Source organism: Eulemur rufifrons, chromosome 2, assembly GCF_041146395.1.
Source record: "Eulemur rufifrons isolate Redbay chromosome 2, OSU_ERuf_1, whole genome shotgun sequence".
Taxonomy (NCBI): Eukaryota; Metazoa; Chordata; class Mammalia; order Primates; family Lemuridae; genus Eulemur; species Eulemur rufifrons.
Genome location: NC_090984.1, coordinates 113,167,312 through 113,189,186, shown reverse-complemented (window position 1 = coordinate 113,189,186; position 21,875 = coordinate 113,167,312). Strand labels below are relative to the sequence as shown.

Genomic DNA, 21,875 nt, shown 5'->3' with positions numbered 1-21,875 from the left:
TTCTTTCAACTCTCCACAGTGGGAAGAAAGGATCATTTATGCACTGCTGCAGCTCTTGAGCCCATTTATGTGGGAGACAAAGGGGTGTGTAAATCTCTTCTTCAAAGTTACACAGGCATCTTGTCCCTGTTCAGAGCCCCATCACCTTTGCGGAGACAGAGTAATGTTAATTTAGCGCTTGGCTGCCCGGGCTCTGAGTTAAACGAGATGCACTGATAATAGTGAATTATAGGACTGTCCTTCTAAATGTCCACTCTGAAAAGAAGGCAATGTATAAATGCTCAGAAACATCCACTAAACTTTTAAAGTGTCTGTCGTTCCTCAGTTTTCCTTTTATTTTCTGTAGATCGCAAAACTCGAGAGACAACAGGAAATGGGAGGTGGTTATATAAGCAGCATGGCCCAGTAGAGAGAGTATGAGTCACCTCCTAGCCATGCGACCCTCATAAGTGACTTAACCTTTCTGAATTAAATGTTCTTAGCTGCAAAATGAGGATCACGATACCAGCTCTATATACTTTCTAGGCTAGTTTTATCAGCAGACATTTGTTGAACCACCTACTCCATACCAGATACTGAGGACATTGGACTAATAAGGCAGTCAGTGTCCTTAGAGAGCTCACAGTCTCGCACCTTAAATACATAAATTACAATTCTGTGTGATACATGTAAAGGAAATAGCATAAGAGACACAGGATCTGCTCTGGGCATGGAGGGAGGCAAGAAGACAGGAGGAGCCGTATTTTCAAGAATGCATAAGAGTTTGCAAAGATGGCAAGGGAGAGAGGGGCATTCCAAGCAGGGGCAACTGAGTGAGCAAAGACAGGTATGTGGCATTCTGGTATCCCCAAGGGACCAGAGCAACTTGATATTGTCAGAACAAAAAATAACAAGACAAGGGACACCAGGAGATAAAACTGGAGCTTAAGGCAATCATTTAGAGCTGAGGAACTTGGAAGTGACATAGGCCACACGGGAGCAGGAGTGGTTTTAAGCACACAATTATGCAAAAATTAAAGTGGAGTCATTGCTAGCAAAAGTCTGTGCATCTGATCTGCGTCTATGAAGTGGTAGCAATTTACTGCAAGCAAAAGGTGCCCTAATCATAAAATATCTTTTCCAGAAAGGCTAAGGCTGCAACAGGTATCCAGAACTGGGTGGCATGTGACTCCTTTGAGCATTGCCTTTGAAGAGGGTGGAAGTGGACGGGGGAAGGTGAAAGGTACAGACGTGGCATATTGGCTGGGTGCGGTGACTCACGCCTGTAATCCTAGCACTGGAGGCCGGTGGATCGCCAAAGCTCAGAAGTTGGAGACCAGCCTGAGCAAGTGCAAGACCCTGTCTCTTTAAAAAAAAAAAAGCAAAAGAAGAAGAAGTGGCATACTATGAATGCCTTTTCAGACCTCATTTGGTGCTGGGCTCTGCAAGTGGGTTTGGAGGATGAGTCCCATCCTTTAGGCGCTTTCAGGCCAGGTAGCACTGACGAGGAAGTGAGCCCAGGTGGTGAAGCATGGCCTGTGTGTGGTCAGCAGACTGGCGAAGGTGAGCTTGATGACCTGGCACCAGGAAGCACAGTCCGTGCACGCAAATCAGGCTCCCCCAGAGGTTTCAGAAGACTAAGGTTTTCCTGACTGTGTTTAAAGCTTCAATTGTCTGGTCATTCTCATATGCCATAGGAATTCAAAGAAGAGGGAAATACAAAACAAACAAGCCAAAAAACCCCTCACAACCATATGTATCTGTTTATACCCGGGAAGAAATGTGCTGAGAAGTCACTGCGTACTACCGCATGTTGTAATGCTCCATTCACACACCCCCATGTCTTTATAAATGTGGCCAAGAAGTGAAATTACTTTTGAAATTATGTTCTCTTTAATGCCATCATGGAAGTTTAGCAACATTATTTGCTTCATTGTACTTTAAGGAGAAGAATGGATGTTTCTGTAGGTTTTCTAGAAAAATCATGTGGGTATTAGGTACCAGGTGTGTAAGAGTCAGTTACTCAGGCCCCAGCCCATCTGACTTTGGAAGAGGACCAATGCACTTAGGCTTCCTAACTGTATACTTTTTGGTCTTTCTGAGCTACATTACGTGGGGAGGGTACACATGGGACAATTTGAGAACAGGAGAGAGTCATAAGCAAGCAATGGCCTGGCACAGGTGGTGGGAGGTGGCCAGAGATCACATGGAAAGCAAGGAGTAGAAGGAGTGTCTTTGGGGCAGGGCCAGCTCTGTATGCCCAGCTAGGAATCTCAGGACAAATACAGAGTTAAGGTGCTAATGCTGCCAAGCTGGTCGGATTGCTTGAGGTCAGGAGTTCGAGACCAGCCTGAACAAGAGCGAGACCCTATCTCTACAAAAAAATAGAAAAATTACCGGGGCATGATGGTATGCACCTGTAGTCCCAGGTACTCAGGAAGCTGAGGCAGGAGGATCGCTTCAGTCCAGGAGTTTGAGGTTGCAGTGATGATGCCACTGCACTCTAGCCCAGGCAACAGAGCAAGACCCTGTCTCCAAAAAAGAAAAAAAAAATGCAAATGCCAATCACAGTCATCTGTTGCCTTGGCAGACATAATTTACTTTTTGGGAATTTAAAATAGCTTTTTGTCACATTGAAGCCAACCATAAATAGATCCACTAAATCATAGGAGAAATGTTTTTTCTTAAAAAATAAACTCTGCACTGTTACATACAATTTCAGCATCTGAGTGCCTAGATTTGGTCCTCCTGATACAGCATTTACACAGAGGTGTCCCCCTCTGTGTCATCGGCTTTCCAAAATCAGCATTTATGTCTCCCATCTTCATAGTGGGCTGTGGGATGGGCCTGGCTCTCAGAGGGAGGAAATGAATAATCAAGGGCAATCACAGTTTTCCCACAAATAGGTTATTTTCTGGTCTGTGACTGGTTTTCGGCATCCTAGGAAGTACCAGGAATCAGCCTGCGTCAAAAACTTGGATTAAATATTTACATCTCTTGATCTCTAAAAGCCTGAAAGATAAATAGGTCATAGTGACTTTGTCTCTATTACTGAAGTATTTTCTGTGACAGTTGCATTCGTTCATGGAGTAATGAGGGGGTGATGTTATTAGCATTATCTGATGAGCAGTGTGTGGTTGGCACCACCTCAAAACGACACAGTGGTCACAGGACAGAAGATGCAGGTGTGGCCGGCCTTCTTGGGTAGAGGTTTTGTCACTTGTATCAGAGCACTCCAGCCACACTAGCATGGTCTAAAGTCCCCCACGGCTTCCACCTGTTAAACTGGAGCCCTTTGCACTGTTGTCAAGGCCTCCATGAAACCGTTGCCAAGGGAGGGAGAGAGGGGCTGGAGTTCCTCAGTCTCAGAGTTCCCCCCCACCCAGACTGGTCCAGACCCAGTTCCCCTCTGGGGCCAGCATGGCCAGAGGAGAAGACATAGGAGCTGTCCCAATGCCACCTTTGGCCATCTCCCTCTCAGAGGCTTGCCAGCATCCCACAAGCTGCTCCTTGAGGGATCTGGCTTCTGTATTTGTGAGTGAGTGAAGCTGAGATGGAGAAATTCCGTGGGGTGGAGGAAAGCCTCCAGGGTTCAGCTCCCCAGGAGTACATCAAAGAGAGCATGCTGAAGGGCTTACTCTCTGCGCGGTGGTCATAGCCAGCATTTATTGAGCACACACTGGTACGGTACAAGGCCCTGTGCTGAGCATCTAAGGTAGATGATGCCTTTGGAGGAGCTGTAGTTTTTCGGGGCAGCTGGAGAACTGGCAGCACAGGTGGCATGGAAGCCCAGGGCAGCACTGCTGGGGCTCCGAGAAGAGTCAGACCAGGTCAGGGAGTCAGGGTAGGCCTCAGGAAGAGGGGATCGCCAACGGTTTCTACTCAACAAGAGGGCCATTGTCCAGAAGGTTCTAGCGTTTTGTTTCATTCACTGATACTAACAAAGGGATCCAAAGGCAGTGGTCTCACAGCAGCACCCAGAGCTGTGTGTCATCCTCCGTACAACCCAGCGTCCTTTATCCATTTGCCATCCACATCCTATTAGAGGACAGGACTGTCACTTTGTTGCTGTGTCCCCACAGCATTGTAATAGCATATTTGTTTAGTGAATGGATGAGTAAGATGACAGAGAGTGGGCAAACCAGCCCTTATTTCCAGACCCTTGAAAAGGAGGACCAGGGGCATTACCTGCCCTATGTACTGTCTGGCTGGCCACTAGGGAGTGTCTTTATCTATTTATCCATCTATCTGTCTGTCTGCCTATTATTTATTTATTAAATTGTGGTAAAATACATTTGAAAAAAACTTATCGCAAGCATTTTTAAGCATATAGTTCAGTGGCATTAAGTACATTTATATTATTGTAAAACCATCACCACTATCCAACTCCAAAAGTTTTTTCATCTTGCAGAACTGAAACTCTATACTCACTAAACAACAACCACTCCCCATTCCCTCCCTGCCCCCAGCCCCTGGAAACCACCATTCTATGAATTTGACTACGCTAGATCTGTGGTCTCCAACCCCCAGGCCGAGGACCAGTCCTGTGGCCTGTTAGGAAGCGGGCCGCAAAGCAGCAGGTGAGCAAGCGAAGCTTCATCTATACTTACAGCTGCTCCCCATCACCCGCATCACAGCCTGAGCTCCGCCTCCTGTCAGATAAGCAGGGGGCATTAGATTCTCATAGGAGCATGTGAACCCTGCTGTAAACTGCGCATGCGAGGGGTCTAGGTTGTGTGCTCCTTATGAGAATCTAATGCCTGATGATCTGAGGTGGAGCTGAGGCGGTGATGCTAGCGTTGGGGAGCGGCTGCAAATACAGATTATCATTAGCAGAGAGGTTTGACTGCACAATAAATGTAATGCGCTTGAATCATCCCAAAACCATCCCCCGCCCCCCAACCTCCATCCCCAGACTGTAGAAAAATTGTCTTCCATGAAACCGGTCTCTGGTGCTAAAAGGTTGGGGACCACTGTCCTAGATACCTCATATAAGTGGAATCATACAGTATTTGTCTTTTTGTGACTAGCTTATTGCCCTTAGCATAATGTCCTCAAGGTTCATCTGTTTCAGTGTATGTTGGCATCTCCTTCCTTTTAAAGGCTGCATAGTATTCCCTTGCATGTGTTATATATCCACATTTTGTTTATCCATTTATCCATTGAGGCACACTTGGGTTGCTTCCACCTCTTGGGTGTTGAGAATAATGTTTCCATAAACATGGGTGTACAAGTATCTCTTCGTGTCCCTGCTTTCAGTTCTTTTGAGTATATACCCAGACGTGGAACTATGGGATCATATGTTTAATTTTTTGAGGAGCCTCCAAGCTGTTTTTTAGAGTGGCCGCACCATTTTAAGGGGATGTCTCTTGTGCTGCCTCGTGGCATTAATCAGGGTATTGTCTTCAACAGTTACTTACTTAGCTTTTCCTGTGTGTGTCTTGCCTTTCCTCTGTCAATTTTGCAAATGCAATTCTCTTTCCTGCTACTCCACTTAATGTCCTTTGAACTGGATCACTTAAAATCTGGCCCTGTGGACAGGTTTGGGATAATGGACACCATGGATAGGGCTGGCCACACTGGCACGGTTGGCCCAGAGTCCGGAGCTGTTTCTCCTTTCTCCCAGCCCCTTTGGAAATGCTGAGTTTATCCCTGGGGCCACTGCGCAGATGTCCTCTGGGGAAGTCCCAGGCTGTTGCTCTAGGGATTAAGCTAGAACCACACTGGCCCTACTAGACTTGTAGCTCTTGGAACAGCTGCTCCGCTTCCCTCTACTCCACCATTTTAATTGTGATTAGTAGGTTCATTTGCATCTAAAAGGAGTAGTTTTCTTATCAGCACCATTGAGTTGAGAACCAGTGTGCTCCATTTATATAGAGTGGCCCATTTAAACCAGGGCCCATTAAGCAGTAAAAGTAAATGTGGGTGTTTTACAAATGCAAATATATCATGCAAATAATGTACTTTATGCTGAATGATGCCTTGGTTTTCATATGTAAAATTAGAAACTGTGTAGCACAAAGATAATGATAAACACCTTTGCATCTGTTGGTAAGATGTATCATGAGCTGTATGCATCTAAAATTGTAGCCACGGTTTTAAGCAGAATTTCTTCAGTATATACCCAAACATGCATTCTGTACTATCAAAAATATACACGTACTTATCTAGTTATTTATATATTCCTAAGTAATCAAGAAATCACAGAAAAGAGTAATCCAAATTACCTAACCTATTACTTACCATCAATGATGACATTTATAATTTTGTTTCCATTTGTAAAGATTTTTGAGTTTTTGTTAGAGACGATGATAGTGGAAGAAGATATGTTACTACATACGCTAGTTCTTTTGTAAAAGATTTAATTATGTCCAGAAGAGATTTTTCTTTTTAAGTTCTTAGTGTTTGAAATAATTCTCTTTGGGACATGCACATAGCATTCCTGCTATTTTCAAAATCACTTAGTGAATAATGACAACTGTCTTCTGTGTTCAGTGAACTTGGCCAAGTTTTAGGAGGAGAATCACCATTGGCCTCTGCCCACATGATGTCTGCCATGGTAAGGTGAGACACACACATACCTGTGGGCAGTGAAGTAGAGGTATAAGGCATGGGAATGGGAAAACACCAGAGTGTGATTAATTCCCAAATGAGCTATAGGGACAGTAATTGCCAGAAGGATTCAGAGGAGGGAGAGGTTGCAGGGTAGAAATGGCTAGATAAAGTGTCCCTGGGAACTGGGATTTGAATTGAACTTTAAAGGATGGGTGGGACGTGAACAGGCAAAGAGAACACATTGTAAGCAGAGAGGGAGAGAACGGGCTCGGATGGACCCAAGAAATATGCAGGGTACATGTGTGTTCTGGAAACCAGGGTCAGCTGGCATACTGGAGGGCAGGAGGAACATGGCAGGAATGAATGGGAGAGTTTCTGAGGGGCCCTGGCCTATAAGCTTCCACACATTTTTAGCCACCAAACTCTTCCAATGGTGAATTACATGGACACTCAATATGTAAGACACGTGAAAAATGAGATGCTTTGTTGACACGGAGGCCAGGGCTCTGGTGGACATGAAGGCAGATATCAAGGTGATGCTTCCACATGCCAAGGAACACCAGAGATGGCCAGCAAACCACCAGAGGCTAGGAGAGAGGCTGGGACAGATCTTTCTCACAGCCTCTGAAGGAACCAGCCCTGCCGACACCCTGATCTCAGACTTCTGGCCTCCAGAACTGTGAGATGATAAATTTCTGCTGCTTGCCCCGCCCAGTGGTTAGTTACTCTGTTATGGTAGCCCTAGGAAACCAGTGCAGACACTGACAAATCCAGGGCCATTTGGAAAGGGCCCCGGGGACCAGAAGAGGCAGGAGGCTGCCCCTGGTTTGAGTGGATGGGACGTAGGGGCAGCTGAATGCTGTGTGAGGACCCAGTAGGAGATGCATTCTGAGTCTGGAGACGAGATCAGCTAGAGGTAGAGAAATGGAAAGCCCAGAGTTTCCATGGACTCTGCTGGGAAGAGAGCATGAGTGGAAAGGCGGGAAGGGCTGAAACTCTGAGAACGCCCGTAACTGTGGGGCCGAGACTGGATGGAGAGCTGGCAGACTGTGCAGACAGGAGAGTGGAGGAGCAGAGCGGGCTAGGAGGGTACATTGAGTCTGACGGTGGGATGGACTGTAAAGAGATCAGTGAAAAGTAACAGACGTGGGTGTGGGAGGGCATGCCGTGGGGAGGGGAGAGGGGCGGTAGCACCATCAAGGGCAGTTACCCCTCATCTTAGTCTGTTTGTGCTACTATAACAAAATTATGTAAAAATGTATATTGTTTATAACTTACCTGAGTAATTTATAAATAGCAGAAATGTATCTCTCGTGGTTCTGGAGGTTGGGAAGTCCCAGATCAAGGAGCTAGTAGATTCATTGCCTAGTGAGGTCTGCTTCTGAGATGGCACCTTGAGCACTGCCTCCTCCAGAGGAGAGGGACGCTGTGTCCTCATGTGGCAGAAGGCAGAGGACAGAAGGGCTTGATGCCCTCCTTCAGCTCCTGTACAAGGGCACCAATCCCGTTCATGAGCAAGGAGCCCTCATGGCCTAATCACCTCTTGAGGGCCCCACCTCTTAGTACTGTCACATTGGCAAAACCTGAATTTTTGAGGGGACACAAGCAAACCATAGCACCCTTGAATGGCTGGGTGGTTGGGTGACCCTCATGACCCCTGCCAGGGAGGTGACTGTGGCCGTGACATGAAGGAGTAGAGACCAGGCTCGCAGCCCCCACTTCTTAGGCTGTGGGAGTTGGGAGAATCCCATGGATACCAATTGATGTTTGGTGGTGGTTAAGATAAGAAGCTATTAATCCTGGGAAAGGGGAGGTGAGCATGAGACAGGAGGTGATGGAGGGAGTACAGTTTCCAGAAAAAAAGGAAGGCAATAGAGATGTTACTCAAGGAATAAGGTGCAGATGTGGGCAGAGATGGCAGCCAGCGAACTTAGATGGAATGGAATGTCTGTGGTTTAGAAAGGAGGAGGTGATGTTGCCTGCTGGAATGTGGAGTAGGTTTGGGACTTGATGAGTGGAGAGATGGGGCCAGCTTCGTTGGGCCCTCATTTGGGGGCAGTTTTGTCCCCTGGTCGATGCACAGCAAAGTCTGGAGGCATTTTTGGTTATCACAGCTGGTGAGGTGGGTGCCACTGGTATCTAGTGGGTAGAAGCCAGGGAGGCTGCTGAACATCCTACCATGCACAGGGCAGCACCCCAGGACAAGAATTACCCAGCCCAAAATGTCAGTAATGCTGAGGTTAAGAAACCCTGCCACAGGTCAATGGCAGTTCTCAAACATGTTCGAGGAATGAAGCCTCTACTTCATGGCATGCTTTGTGGAACATGACGAAACATCAATATATTTAAAATAACACAATAGATCCAGCCTTAGCGCAGCTGCCACCTGTGGCCCATCCTGAAAGCCATTTCAGCCCCCGGCACATCCAGGGCTTCAGTGGCAACGGGCACATAAGAAATATTTGCAGGCCGATCCTGTTGAGAGCAGGATGAGTCTCCAGTTTCAACATTGGTTGAGATGACAGAGCGATTCCATTTCTCACCGTGATCAGTGTGTTGCCCTCAGAGTAATCTTGTCACTCTCTCAGTGATAGTTTTTGTGGTCCTAGATGGTTGTTGTCTGATCACTTCAGTAATGCCTCCCCGCCACCCAAAGGTTGTCAGCCTCTGAAATGGGCCAGTCCTGATAGGTTTCCACCTGGTCTCTTCTGCCTCTTGATTGCTTGCCAGTTTGCATGTGTGCAGGATTTTATGTGGAGTTGTCCTTTAAAGTAGGTGGCATCTGTAAAGCTGCTTCCTCCAGCCCATTGATTTTTAGAAACTGTTTGTTGCTACTTTGGACTAAGGATCATATGCAATCTCAAACCATCCTTAAAAGAAAGAGGAAGATAGATGGGAGGTGCAGACACCTCATCATCCATCAAAGAATGGAGAAAACAGCCAAGTGACAATGTCTATGACGAAGTGTGACACCCAGCTACGAACTGCCACCATGTTGCTGTGTGGCTTTGTGCACTTCAGTTAACTTCTCTGGACTGCAGTTTTCTTGTAATCAAGACTACCAGGGGCATTTCTGCAGTTTACAGAGCATCTTCTTTTTATACCCATCATCTTGTTTCATTTTCACACACTAGATGCTTGTTTACAGGCATGGAATTGAGACTTGGACAAGTTAAAAGACTTTCAGTCTGTGTTTTGAGCAAATTTCCTGAGTCCAAATTCTGTGCTCTCTCTCCCCTACACTGTGGATTGGACAAGGTGGCCACTGAGTTCCCTTTTCATTGTGAAGGTGCTCAAGTTTTATTATTTGGAATGTTATGAAAGTGTCCCTGAGAACTCTGAACTTTCACCTGTGCTCTTAGTGATGCTTCTGAAGTTGTGAGTGATGTTCTGTGAAGTTCGAAACCTTCCCACACGTGTCTCTGTCCAGCTTGCTCCAGTTCTGCATTCTGAATGTCGATGACCTTCACCGAGGGGTCCGTGTTAGGGTGTGTGGTGTAGATCTGATTTGTTTTTATTTCCTGGTGATTAGCCACAGTAAGATGGTAAAACAAGAGAATTCCAAGGACTTTTTTTTTTTTTCAGGGATTCTCCTTCGTGACAACTGCTCTGTTTTATTCCTGGGAGAACACAGTCTGATGGCAGATGTCACGCATGCAAGGGGATAGCACTGGTTTCCAGTGCTAAGAATATGACAGGGATCTGTGATCCATTGCTTAAGGAGTAGTGGCCCAGCTCCGCCTTCCCTGAGTACTAGCTAGGATGGGCTGGTCTTGCTACGTACTTCTTCCAGAGTCCTTCCTATTCTCTCTCTGGCTTCTTTCTTTCTCCCTTCCCCCCCAAATCCCCACCCCACTCCCATTCCCTCCCTCCCTTCTCTACCTCTCTCTTTTCTTTATACATTAAAAAAAAATTTTAACTGTGGTAAAACACACATAAACTTTACCATCTTAACCATTTTTCAAGCGTGCAGTTCAGTAGTGTTAAGTACATTTACAAGGTTGTGCAACCAACCCCCAGAACTCTGCATCTTGCAAAACCAAACTTCTGTACTCATTAACCTCCCACTTCCCCCCACCTCTCGGCCTCTGGCACCCACCCTTCTGCTTTCTGTCCCTAGGAATTGGACCGCTCCAGGTGCCTCATGTAAGTGGACTCAGACGGTATTTGTCTTCTTTATGCTGGTTTATTTCAGTTAGCATGCTTTCAAGTTCATCCGTGTTATGGCGTCCTAGTCTCTCTTTTAGAGATTCCATTTCACATTTGGCAGCTGGGTGCTCAGGAAAAAGTACTCTTCTTAATTTGCTTCTCGTTAGAACCACGAAAGGGTGCAGGCTTGTGAACACAGGTGTGGGCTTTGCCAGAACCTCCCAGGATCTAGGTTTACAATCCAGCTGGTTCTCACAATGATTAAGGCTCACAGCGATTGTGGGTGTAGAGAAAGCACATGACAGATCACATCACTATGCTGAAAGCCACCTTTGGCTGTACGACCTGTTGACTCGAGTGTGCCCTTGGGAGCTAGAGGTAGTGCAGCTGAGAGTGTGTGGGGCCCAGGAGTGATCGAGGCTCGCGAGTCTCTGGTGGATACCCGGGGTGCTGTTGAGGAAGGTATCACCCATCTCTTGGGACTCGCTGGCTCAGTGCTGGTTTTCCCAATCAACTGGATCGGTGTTCTCAAATGCCAGTTCACAAACCACCTTTCTGGCAGGCAAGGCCCCCTTAACCTGTTGGTCTGCTTCATTTGTCACGAAGTTGGTTTGGCTTATACTTCTGAAGGTCATGGGATTCTGTTAGTGCATTATTGAAATGAGACATTTGTGGCACCAGCGTTGTATTGTTTCTGCTAATGTGAGCCTGTGCGTCTTTCACATATGGTTAGTCTGATTGCTTTTTCCAGCCTGGGACTTTGCCTTGGAGAGATTCCTAGCAAAGTACCATCCATAGCCTTCTTCCATGGGGAAGTACTTAGAGTCTAGTGCTGGAAGATCAGAAATGAAATTGGGGCCATTGATGTGTGTGTCCCTGTGGTAGTGGGCTGGCACCAGAAACCTTGGTCTGGTCTTGTGTGATGCCTTGGGCAGATCCCTTCACCTCTCAGGACCTCTGCCTCTTCGTCCGTAGAACATGAAAGGTGATTTCTGCCCTGTCTACTCCACAGAATTGGAGGATCCCATGGAAAAGTGTTGGTTACCATGCTCAGTGAATGGTAACTTGATCCCAGTGTCAAGCAATGTGAGCGCCATTGTAGGGTGATTAAAACCCACTCAGTTAGGGTTAAGGGTGCCCTCGTGGCCATTTGCCATAAGTCACTGGCATTTATGCGGCTGGCTGTGCAGAGTACCCCACTCTCCCCTCCTCCCCTTCAGCCTCCAGCCTCTTCTCTGAATTACTGTGGTTAAGCAAGTTCTTAGAAGTCATAAAATATGGTTTTTAATTTCCCCCCCAAGTCTTTCTCAATGCCAAGCACAGTTCTCAATAGAGGCTTAATAAATCTTTGAGTCTCCCAGCCGTTAGAAGATACCATTCTGAGGGACCATCCCAAAGAAGAGTGTAGAACATGGGACTGAGGAGTTCAAAAGCTTTGCAGTTAGCACGGCAGGGACTGGCCTATCTCGAGCTAGAAAGAGACTGCAGTGAATTCATCAGTTATAACAAGGGCCAGACGAGAGAAGGTGGTGGTGGCCTATCCATGTCTCTCTCCACTCCTGGAGAGGTGAGATCCACAGCTCCGCAGAATGACTGTAGAATGGTGATCAGCGACTTAAGTACATTAGAAGGATGTTGTAGGAATCTTTAGGTAGATTTCTATCATACAGAGAATTTCCGTTATTTAAATCACTGGATTTACCCAACGTTCTTTGCTCACATTTGCTCCATCCCTGGTGTCTACTCAGTTTTCAGCCAAATCAAGGTCAGGATAAAGAGGAGATTTGGATGGAAGTAAGCTGGATATTGAGGCTCCTGCAGTAATACTCAATTATTGAATTCTCTAGAAGCATCAACTCCTCCATAATGAAGTCCTCAGTTTTTAAATATCTTTATAAATCATGTGATTTGGTATTGGCAACAGCCAGCTTGCTGTTTCCTGCTTTGTTATAAAAATAAGATGGTAAAATCCTGAGAGCTTGCTGGGATTGTTAAAAGATAATCTCAATATTTTAATGCACATTATTCTTCATGCAACTTTGAGCCTTAAAAGCCCCCAAACGGAATAGGATAGGAATCAGATGGAAGAGCAATCTGCTTGCTGCTGTCATCCTGAGACCCAGCCGGGTCTTCTGTTGTCCTGTGCTACTCCTGGCCACTCAGAGGTCACACCTGCCAGGGCTGAGAATCAGGGCTGCAGGAAAACGGTAGCTGAGATGCATCATTCTAGTTTAATTTTAGTCAAGTGGCTCCAAAACAAAAAGCTTCATTAAGATCAAGGTTCACTGTATGTGTATTCTAACACATTTGATACTATTTTGATGTGTAATGGTATTTTTTCAGCTATAGCTCTTTTCTTCTTCCCTCCCTACTCCTCAATCATGTAATGTGTCCACAGGGACACACCTGCTACACTATTTGTACCTCTGGTAATGAAATTCCAGTCGCAGAATGTGTCGTTGGCATTTCTCCTTGCTAACAGTATCGCTCGCTGTCCTACATAACTAGAGACCCCGGTTGACTGATGAAGCATTCATTGTGTAGCCTTCAGATTTCTGTGTGTGTGTGTGTGTGTGTGTGTGTGTGTCTGTCTGTCTGTCTGTCTGCCGAACTTACAAATGTATTTCTCAGACCAATTATTTATTTTTTTAATGTTGAAGATGATTGATAATGCATTAACCAATATCATTTGCCATATACTATTTTGGTGAAAGTAATTTATGTTGCCTCTTGGGCTGAATGTAGTAACAATTTTGACTAAGTGCATTCTAACATTAATCTAAACCAATCCTTGATTTAGAATAACCTATTTTCCACTCTAAGGTTATTTCCCTAAGACTAGCTTGGTTATAAAGTTTTCCACTGAATGTCTTAAAACAGTGAAAATGCTCATCTGTAGATGCAGTAAGTGTCTTTGTGATATATTGATCTTTCTTATTCTCTTGCCTCTCCTGTTACCAGACTGTGGGTAGTAATATAGCTGCAAAATGTTTTACAGGGTATGGAGTGCAACATTTTAAGCCAAGAAATTGAAAACAGGATACGAAACAAGAGAAGTGGGGGAAGGAGGAAGTTGGTCAAGGTCATATCTGTGTATTAAGGATTTAGTGGCAGAAATGCCGAGAAAGGCAAGTTTGCGTGTGTAGCAAGCAAACGGCACCAGGAAGTGTCAGAAAACACACTTGGTCTCAGAAGACACAGATAGGAGTTCTTTGTCACATAAATTCATGAAATTATGAACAGGTTAGCAAATATTCTTAAGCTATAAGCTATGCCATCGAACCGTAGGAATTTGCCGTTCTGTTTAGGTTGCCTACAGGTGACTTCAGTGCCCAGGTGTGAGCAGGATCAAGACGCGTAGTCAGAATGCTCACACAGGGATAGGTCCTGCGCTGTGAAATAGGAAGCCCGTTTGTAATGAAGCAAACCTGATGGTTTTTAAAGAGCAGGTGTCAAGAATTCCTACTTGGGGAAATGGCGTGAGGGCAATTTGAGGGTGAGTGAGTATAAAGGAGCCCACCCTGACGTCAGTTTCTCTTGTCTTTCAGCACATCAGGTCCACCCATCTGGCCGGGCAGTACCTTCTTCAAGAGAAACGGAGCCCTTCTCCAAGGTAGGTCTCTGGGAGCACCTCCTCCTCTCCCTCACCCTCCTGTCACCACTCCTCTGTGCTTGGTGTCAACCAGGAGAGTTCTGTCTTGTTTAGGAGTGGTTGCTCTTTGGAGAAGTGTGACCGTTGTGGGTAGGGTCTGTTTGTCCACTTCTCTTTATTTCTTCCTACTCAAGTCTCTTGGTTGCTGTAAATTGTGAGTTTGAAACTAGGCCTCTAAGGACCGCTTCTTTGGCCCGCGGTCAAAAGTCTAGAAGTGATCGGCTTGCGTTGGTGAAACTGGAGTTACGTGGCGATTAGGACGTGATGGTAGCATAAACTGGGCGGATACAACCAAACTCCTTTCCATATTTCGAATGCGTGGGCTGACAAAGGGTGGTTTGGATGTCCTGGCACTTTTGTCATCGTGGAGGTGCACGCATTCCTTGCTGTCCCCTGATGTCCATGTGTGCCTGGAAGGTTGGCCGCGATTTGTTCTGAGGCTCGGAGTGCAGTCACCCCTCACTGGTCCCTACAAGTGCCACCTATAGTGACACCCTCGCTGTTGTCCAGCCCATCGTCAGCTGCCTTGTACTGTTGTCCCTATGCAGCGAGCTCAAGGAATTCAAATTGCCTTTGATTTCTCTTTTTGCTATTACATTTCTTTTGAAATGATCAAAGCTGAAGAAGAATAAATGGTTAAAAATAGCAAAAAGATGCATTTTAAATACTTTTGGAAATCACTTTTGGGTTATCACTGTCTTGGATATCTCTTCTGTAGATAAACTGGGATTACTGGTTCCCAGGGGTCTTCCTTCTAGTTTTCTGTCCCCTCCGGCCTCCGTAGGTTGGCTCAGAGTCAGACTGGCACTGCGGGCCAAAAGCAGATGGATTTGGCTGTACAAAGAGCTTTAGAACTATATTGGGCTGATGGTGAGGGATTTTAGTGCCTTTTGGTTGGTTTAGAGCTACTTTGCCTCTTTCCCTTAAAAGTACACGCCGAGGGCCAGCCATGTGTGAAGGAGTAGAATATAAATGTGGTTAAGAAGAGACATTTATCTTCAGGTTTCCAGAGTAGCTCAAACAATTGTGAGACATGTCATCACATCTCTGTTGTTGATTTAGAGGCCACACAATTGCATATTGTCTTTTTAATAGCCTGTGAAATTGGGAACTTAAGAATTTCATTGTAGTTTTGCTTAGTACAGGTGAAATTTAGTCAGGCAAGTTTGGTTAATCCTAATTTAATAACCATCGTAGATATCCTAAATGTCTAAGAAAATAAAAGAAACTCCCTCCACTCTCAAAAATTAACACGTAATTTAAAAAAAATCTGTTCTCCCTTCAGATAGTGTAAGTGGAATCCGATTATAATCAGCCTTTGGGTTCTTTTCAAGTGAGTTTCAAAGTTATGTACATCACCATTTCTCTGGAACTACAGCAGTGATATGAAGATCATTCATGTTGGGATTATTGTGAGAAATGGAATTTTGTTTTCTTAGAGCCTTTTCTTTTAGGATTTTTATTCCTTCAGTTCTGCATTAGGTAAGATTTGCTCTAAGCATATTAGGTTTTTTGTGTGTTTGTGTGGGGCAAAAACAGGAGGGAAATATGAGTGTCAATAAAGTTCCTGAAGTTGAGTAATGGTGTGTGAGACCCTGTCTCTGTGTGCACTGCTCTCCCTGAGAGGGTTAAAAATTCCCCTCGTTGCTCTAGACACAGGGAATTGAACTAGTACACATTTCAGATGCTTATTGAATCTACATCTAATTAAATACAACTAATTCTTTTTTTTTTTTTTTTGTACATTTGAAAATCAGAAAAAACTCGGTGAGAGCTTGGAAGTGTGGGCGGGGATTTGTTAACGTTAGTTCTTTTCCGTGATGTTTCTTCATTTGCTATATCTGTATAGAGTTCTTGAGACACTTTTGTTGTGATAAGATTTTTCAAACTATATGGGTGTTCATCCTAATTAATATTTTCGTGTTCCTTTGCTGGATGGTACTGGGCCATCAAGAAGTTGCTAATGCCCTCGAGCAAAAGTTTTGAGAATAAAGATATGGATATGTAAGAAGGGAATTGCCCCATGCCAGTGGAAGGTTTAGGTTAGAATCAAGTAGAAGAAAATGTACCTGAGTTATGCTCACTTTCTAATCTTTGTATTTTACGGTTTTCAAAATTGTGCACCCCTCTCTTCTTTTTCCCTGTAGCAAGTAGGAGGAAATTTTTCTAGATAATCAGCCCAGGAAAGAACTCTGTTAACAGGTTCTAGCCTCAGGGATTTGGGTTGAGGGCAGGTAGGACCGGGATACCTGTCCCCAAAGAACCCGATTCCTAGAGGTAGGGAAAAGCAGTTTTGTCATGTGGGGGTGACACAGAAGCCTCTTTAGGATGCTGGGGGGCCCAGGGACTGACCAGCAGAAGTCAGCCTGAGTTCTGGGTCACAAGCAGGACTGCCTAAACCAGGCTGGGAGAAAACTTGCTGTGTGGAGTGGCCTTGGGGATTGAGACTATAAGAATGCAGGATGGGAAAATGAGCAGATACGCCCTGAAGTAGAGAGGGAGGAGACTTATTTTTGGACCTCAGGAGGGTGGGAGCCGAGGGGCTGTCACTTCTTGGAAGAACAGATACTTGAGCAAGACCTTGAAAAACAGATAGGTGTGGGTATGTGGAAACAGAAAAAAAAATGGCATTGCAAGAAAAGAGAACAGCCAGAGTACGTAGCATCTCAGAGAGCATCGCTGCAGAGTCTTGAGGAGGTAGGTGCGGAATGTGAGTGTGGCATAGACAGACACCTGTGGATGATGCCATCATGTGTTCCATGATATGTTTAGGAAGAATAATGCAGTGTCTGGAGCGGAAAGAATGGAAGTTAAAACCTGAAATGAAGTTGAAATCAAAATGACATAATAGTTACAATGGGGAACCAGTTTATGTGGCCTAATAGTTGTTTGGTCTAGAGTGGAAACGAGCACACTTATTTTTTCCAGCACAAAACCAATTGCAAGAATTAACTGCAAGTACTCGAGGTCCTTCTTAGACGTCGAGTGCGGCGCCTGTATTTTGGTTCAGAATCACTGGCAAGAGGGGCTGCTGAATCACCTCTCAGTTTTGAGGATAATGGGGTAAGATTTGGTTTGGATTACGCCAGGCATGGGTACTTAACATAATTGGCCATTTCATCAATTCGCAGTATTTATTTTAAATGCCATTTAGGCGGCTAGAGACAGTTTCAGCAGGCTGGAGAGCACTTCAGTTCCTGTACAATGGAAACCAAGCGGAGCATCACGAGGGGACAAGCTTATTGTTCAAAGGGGACCCAGGGTGGGTCCAAACAGAAGAGTGTGGCTTATTCAGAGCCCTGCAAGAGTGGCCAGCTGACAGGTGTCCCCAAATGTCCCTTCAACATGTATCTGTGTATCTCTGTGTTATGGTCTCTATGTGTTTGAAATACATTTTTTGTTTTATCAGTTTAATTAGTTTAATAATCTCTCTTATTTTCTTCATGAATGAAGTCTTTTTTTTTTTTATATTTTCCCTTTTCCAAACTCCCTATCCTCCTCTCCTCTCCCACATTCTATTCACTCATCAAACTTAAATTTAGGTTATGTTATTTAAACATCACCCTCGGATGAATTATTTTAATGAGTCAGTGATTCATAATTAAAGACATTCCTCACCCCTGATCTGACCCTTCATCTGGTCCCTGATGGTTTCATCCTGGTACAACTAAGGCATCTCTGCTCTTATCAGCTTCACGCCTTCTATTAAAATTTGCTACAGGCCATGCCGATCTTTCCTTCCACTTGTACCCTCTTGGCCGATACAGGCTCTGTAGGTCTCAGAGAGGTGCTGCTGCCTTTACAACTCTGCGCCGGCTGACCGTGCTGGCCCACTTTTATTTCCAGCTCTTGCTCTGAGCGGGCTTTCCTGGGCCTGCCTGCACTGCCCCGCCTGCAAGCGTCTCTTCATTGTACATCTCTGTGTGTCCGGCATTGGGCTAGGCTGGAGATAGCCAGCGGAGGCCCAGGGCCTCTTCTGGCCCATTCTGTGGTCAGACCACACATCCCAGCCCTTCTCGGAAAAGGCTGCTCAGGCTGCCTCCTCCAGGAAGCCCAACCGCTACCAGCACTGATGAGGCCTCTGGTTTTACAAACCTTCCCAGCCACTGACCTGACACCCTGCCGCCCTTCTGCTCTTCCCTCCACCCTCCTTTTCTCCATCACTCCAGTATTGGGGCCCCTAATTAGGACCAACTCTGTTGCCCTATGATGCAGCGGTAGAATTAAAAACTTCTGTAACATGCATAACAGGTTTTTATTTCCATTCACTTCTGACGACCCACTGGACAAGCTCACGCAATGGAAAGAAATCCTTAAAGGCATTTTCAGTGTGCAGAGCGGGGTCATGTTGCCACAGACCCCCTCCCCCTGACAAAAAATGAGGGAAAAGGAAACCAGCTCCTTTGCCGTTAGGTGTATGTTGTTCCTACGTGTGTACAAATGTGCGTGCAATCCGTAGAACGTGCATGAAGTCAGTTATGGTTGTTAGATGACTCATTTTGGGGAAGGCCAGTTTCCCATGTTCTCTGTCGGCTTCATGTCCAGACTTTCCTGGGAGCAATATTGCGTGTCACCCACTCTCCACAACCCTCACCCCCTCCCATAACTCTGCTATATATTTTTACTGCTGAAATGTATGAGATGCCTCATGTTGGTTGTATTTCGTGCCATGCAAGGCTCAAGAGCAAGTGCTCGGTATATCATTGGAAGGAACACTGGATTACAAGTCAGAGGACCTGGGTTCTGGTCTCAACTCTGCTACTTGGTGAACTTTGTGACCTTGGGCAAGCCACATGGCATCCCCAGGGCTTCATTTTCCTCACCTGTAAGTTAAGGAGTGGACCTCAGGGATGGCAGAGGCTCCCTATTGAATACCAGCTCTGATCCATTCTAGCAACTTCCCTAAAAATAGGTGGAAATGGATTTTTCGGCTTAGCTGTGCTCAGTGGAGAACGAGTGTTACCTTCAGCCGGCCGTGCCTGCTGTGGGTCCAAGGAGGGGATGGAGGGTCGCAGCAGGCTGGCTGGACATCCCCATCCTCCAACAGGACGATGTTTAAAGGTCTCATGGATCCTAGGGAGGCGATATAGTATAGTATAGATTTGGACAACCTGGAAACAAACCCTGTCTAGCTTCTTGGGCGATTGGTTTAACCTCTCTGTGTGAATTTGGTAAATTCATGTTAATAAAGCATGTAGAACAGTTCATGGTAAATTCTCAGTCAAGGTTAGCTATTATAACATTTTTACAAAACTGCAAATCTTACCAATATAGGGCTAAAATCGTCTGAATGGGGTTTCCTTGTGCTCTTTCCCCTTGCTGGGGCAATTCTCAGGATGGGGCAAGAGACTGGGGCGCAGATCCTGTCGGATTTGTACATAAATGTGAGAGAGAGTTTGTTCATGTCTTTATCTCAGACGCCTTTGATTCCTCATAAATAGGACTGCTTCCTTGCGGAGTCACCCTGCTCACAAACCCCAAGCCATACTCCTTACCCAAAAGTACCTGTACACAGCAGGCGCACAGATGGCTGCGTGACAAGAGCACAGGATTCAGTGCCACGTCAGGCCAGGGTTGGGTCCCTCCCTCTCAGGACACTGGCTCTTGGACCTTGGGCCTCAGGTTTGATTGTCCGTAAAATGGGGCTACGAGATGTGTTTCCCAGAATCTTTGTGAAGATTAGAGGACAGTGAAGCTGAAAACATCCAGTCCTGTGCCTGGCACCTCGCAAATGCTCTCTAAAAGCTAAGTTTTTTAACCCTTAATGTTCCATGCCATCATTAATCCTTGCAGGTATATGCTGGGTGAAAACTTCCAGAACTCTTCAAAAGAGAGTGATTGCTGTTCTTTTGCTTGCTCTTTTGCGTGATTGCCGTTCCCAATGCCAGCCCACTGGCGTTTCCTTTCGGATATAACCAGGATGTCACCCCTGGACTCGCATCTGGCCACAGCCTCTGGTCTTGAGTCCAGGCGTTCTTTCCCTCTCTGCACACAGGCCATGGGTCCCGGGCTTTGTGCGGATTCGCTGTGCCCGGCCTTCCCCACCGACCGCCTCCCCATTGGTCGACTCGGCAGCCTTGGGCTCTTTGGCTTCTTCCGTCTAATCTGCTCCACAAGCTGACTCTTTTGTCCCTTTGGAAACGAGGACATCCACCTAATGCATGAATCTCCTGGTTCTTGCCCTCAGGCACACCCATTAAAAAAAATTAGTAATAACAGAAAAGGGGGGAAAAAGAAAACCTCTCTGCATTTCCCCCCTCAAGTCCTAATTGCCTTCTGTCCTTGTTTGGCCCGTGGAGGCCCTTTGATTTGGGGCGGGGGTCTTTATTCTTGGCATCATGTGTCTTATTGTTCTGCATTGAGTAATTTGTAAAGATATTTATGTAACTGCAACAATGAAGTCAGCTAGCTCCTTTTGCTTACAGGCAGAGGTGAATTTAAAAGGGTGCTGTTCAACTTTTCTGATGTCTCAGGTTTTATGAGGTCACTGAGAACATGCTCTTTAGTTAAAAAATGTATAAGGAAATGCAATTTTAAAAGAAGACTTGGGTTAATTCTGATCTTCACCATCTCTTAGAATCCAAATTTGCCCAATCTCCAGTCACCTCCTTCCCCAGTGGCTACAGCCTGACCTGGAATCAGAAAACATCAGTCAGATGTCCTGTATTTTGCTGTCTGACTTTAACTTCAGCTGTTCCCTCCACCACTGTCTATAGTGACCATCCAGTGTCACACACAGAGAAAATGGCAGTCCTGTGGACAGAAACAGAGGCATCCGAAGGAGCTGCCAGCTTGGTTGGAGGAACGAAACTGAGTACCTTAGAAGCCACCTCCTGGCCAGGCCCCCTGTTGGGGCCGAATCTCGTGTTTCAGGGGAACTGTCCCGCAGGAGATGGAAACTGAGGCTGGCCGTTGGAAGAGGGAGCGCAGGCCCTAGAGGAAGTTTTGGAAGTTGTTACTCCAGAAATGGCCATTGAAATTACAGGCATAGATGAGACTCTGGGGAGTGTAGAATGAAATAGTGGGGAAAGGTTCAGAGAACTGACCCCCATGTGGACGACCTAGATTTATAGTAAGAGAATGGTAGCCATCAGCAACAGCAACGAAGCAGCTGCCGAGTAGTCAGAAACTGGGGAAAATCACTGAAATGAGAGGCACAGAGTTTCAGGACCAGGGACGAGGCAGGAGCCCCCTCATAGAAGGATATGAGGCAAATTTTAGCAAAGAGTTTTTTGTTTTTTTTAATTTTTTTTATTTTTATTTTTTAAATAGAAACAGGGTCTCACTCTTGCTCAGGCTGGTCTCGAACTCCTGAGCTCAGGTGATCCTCCCGCCTCAGCCTCCCAGAGTGCTAGGATTACAGGCGTGAGCCACCGCGCCCGGCCACAAAGAGTTTCAGGGATCTGTGGTTTTGTATTAGCGTGCCCCTTTCTCTCTCCTTGAATTTGTCAAGATATTTTAATTTTTTTCTCTAGCATCAATTCTTCCTCCCCCCAAATAACATCTACTGCTTTTTACTATCAAAATAATGTTTTGTTAG

The 21,875-nt window shown here is 45.7% G+C and overlaps 1 protein-coding gene across 4 annotated transcripts in view; it reads left to right on the top strand.

The window, feature by feature from the left end:
* Positions 1 to 21,875, top strand: part of FOXN3 (forkhead box N3) — a 356,934-nt gene that overhangs the window by 235,327 nt on the left and 99,732 nt on the right. For all 4 annotated transcript variants that reach the window (XM_069465210.1, XM_069465209.1, XM_069465211.1 and 1 more), the window contains one exon: positions 14,232 to 14,296. In XM_069465210.1, the coding sequence (XP_069321311.1) occupies positions 14,232 to 14,296 (65 nt within the window). The remainder of the gene's footprint in view (positions 1 to 14,231; positions 14,297 to 21,875) is intronic.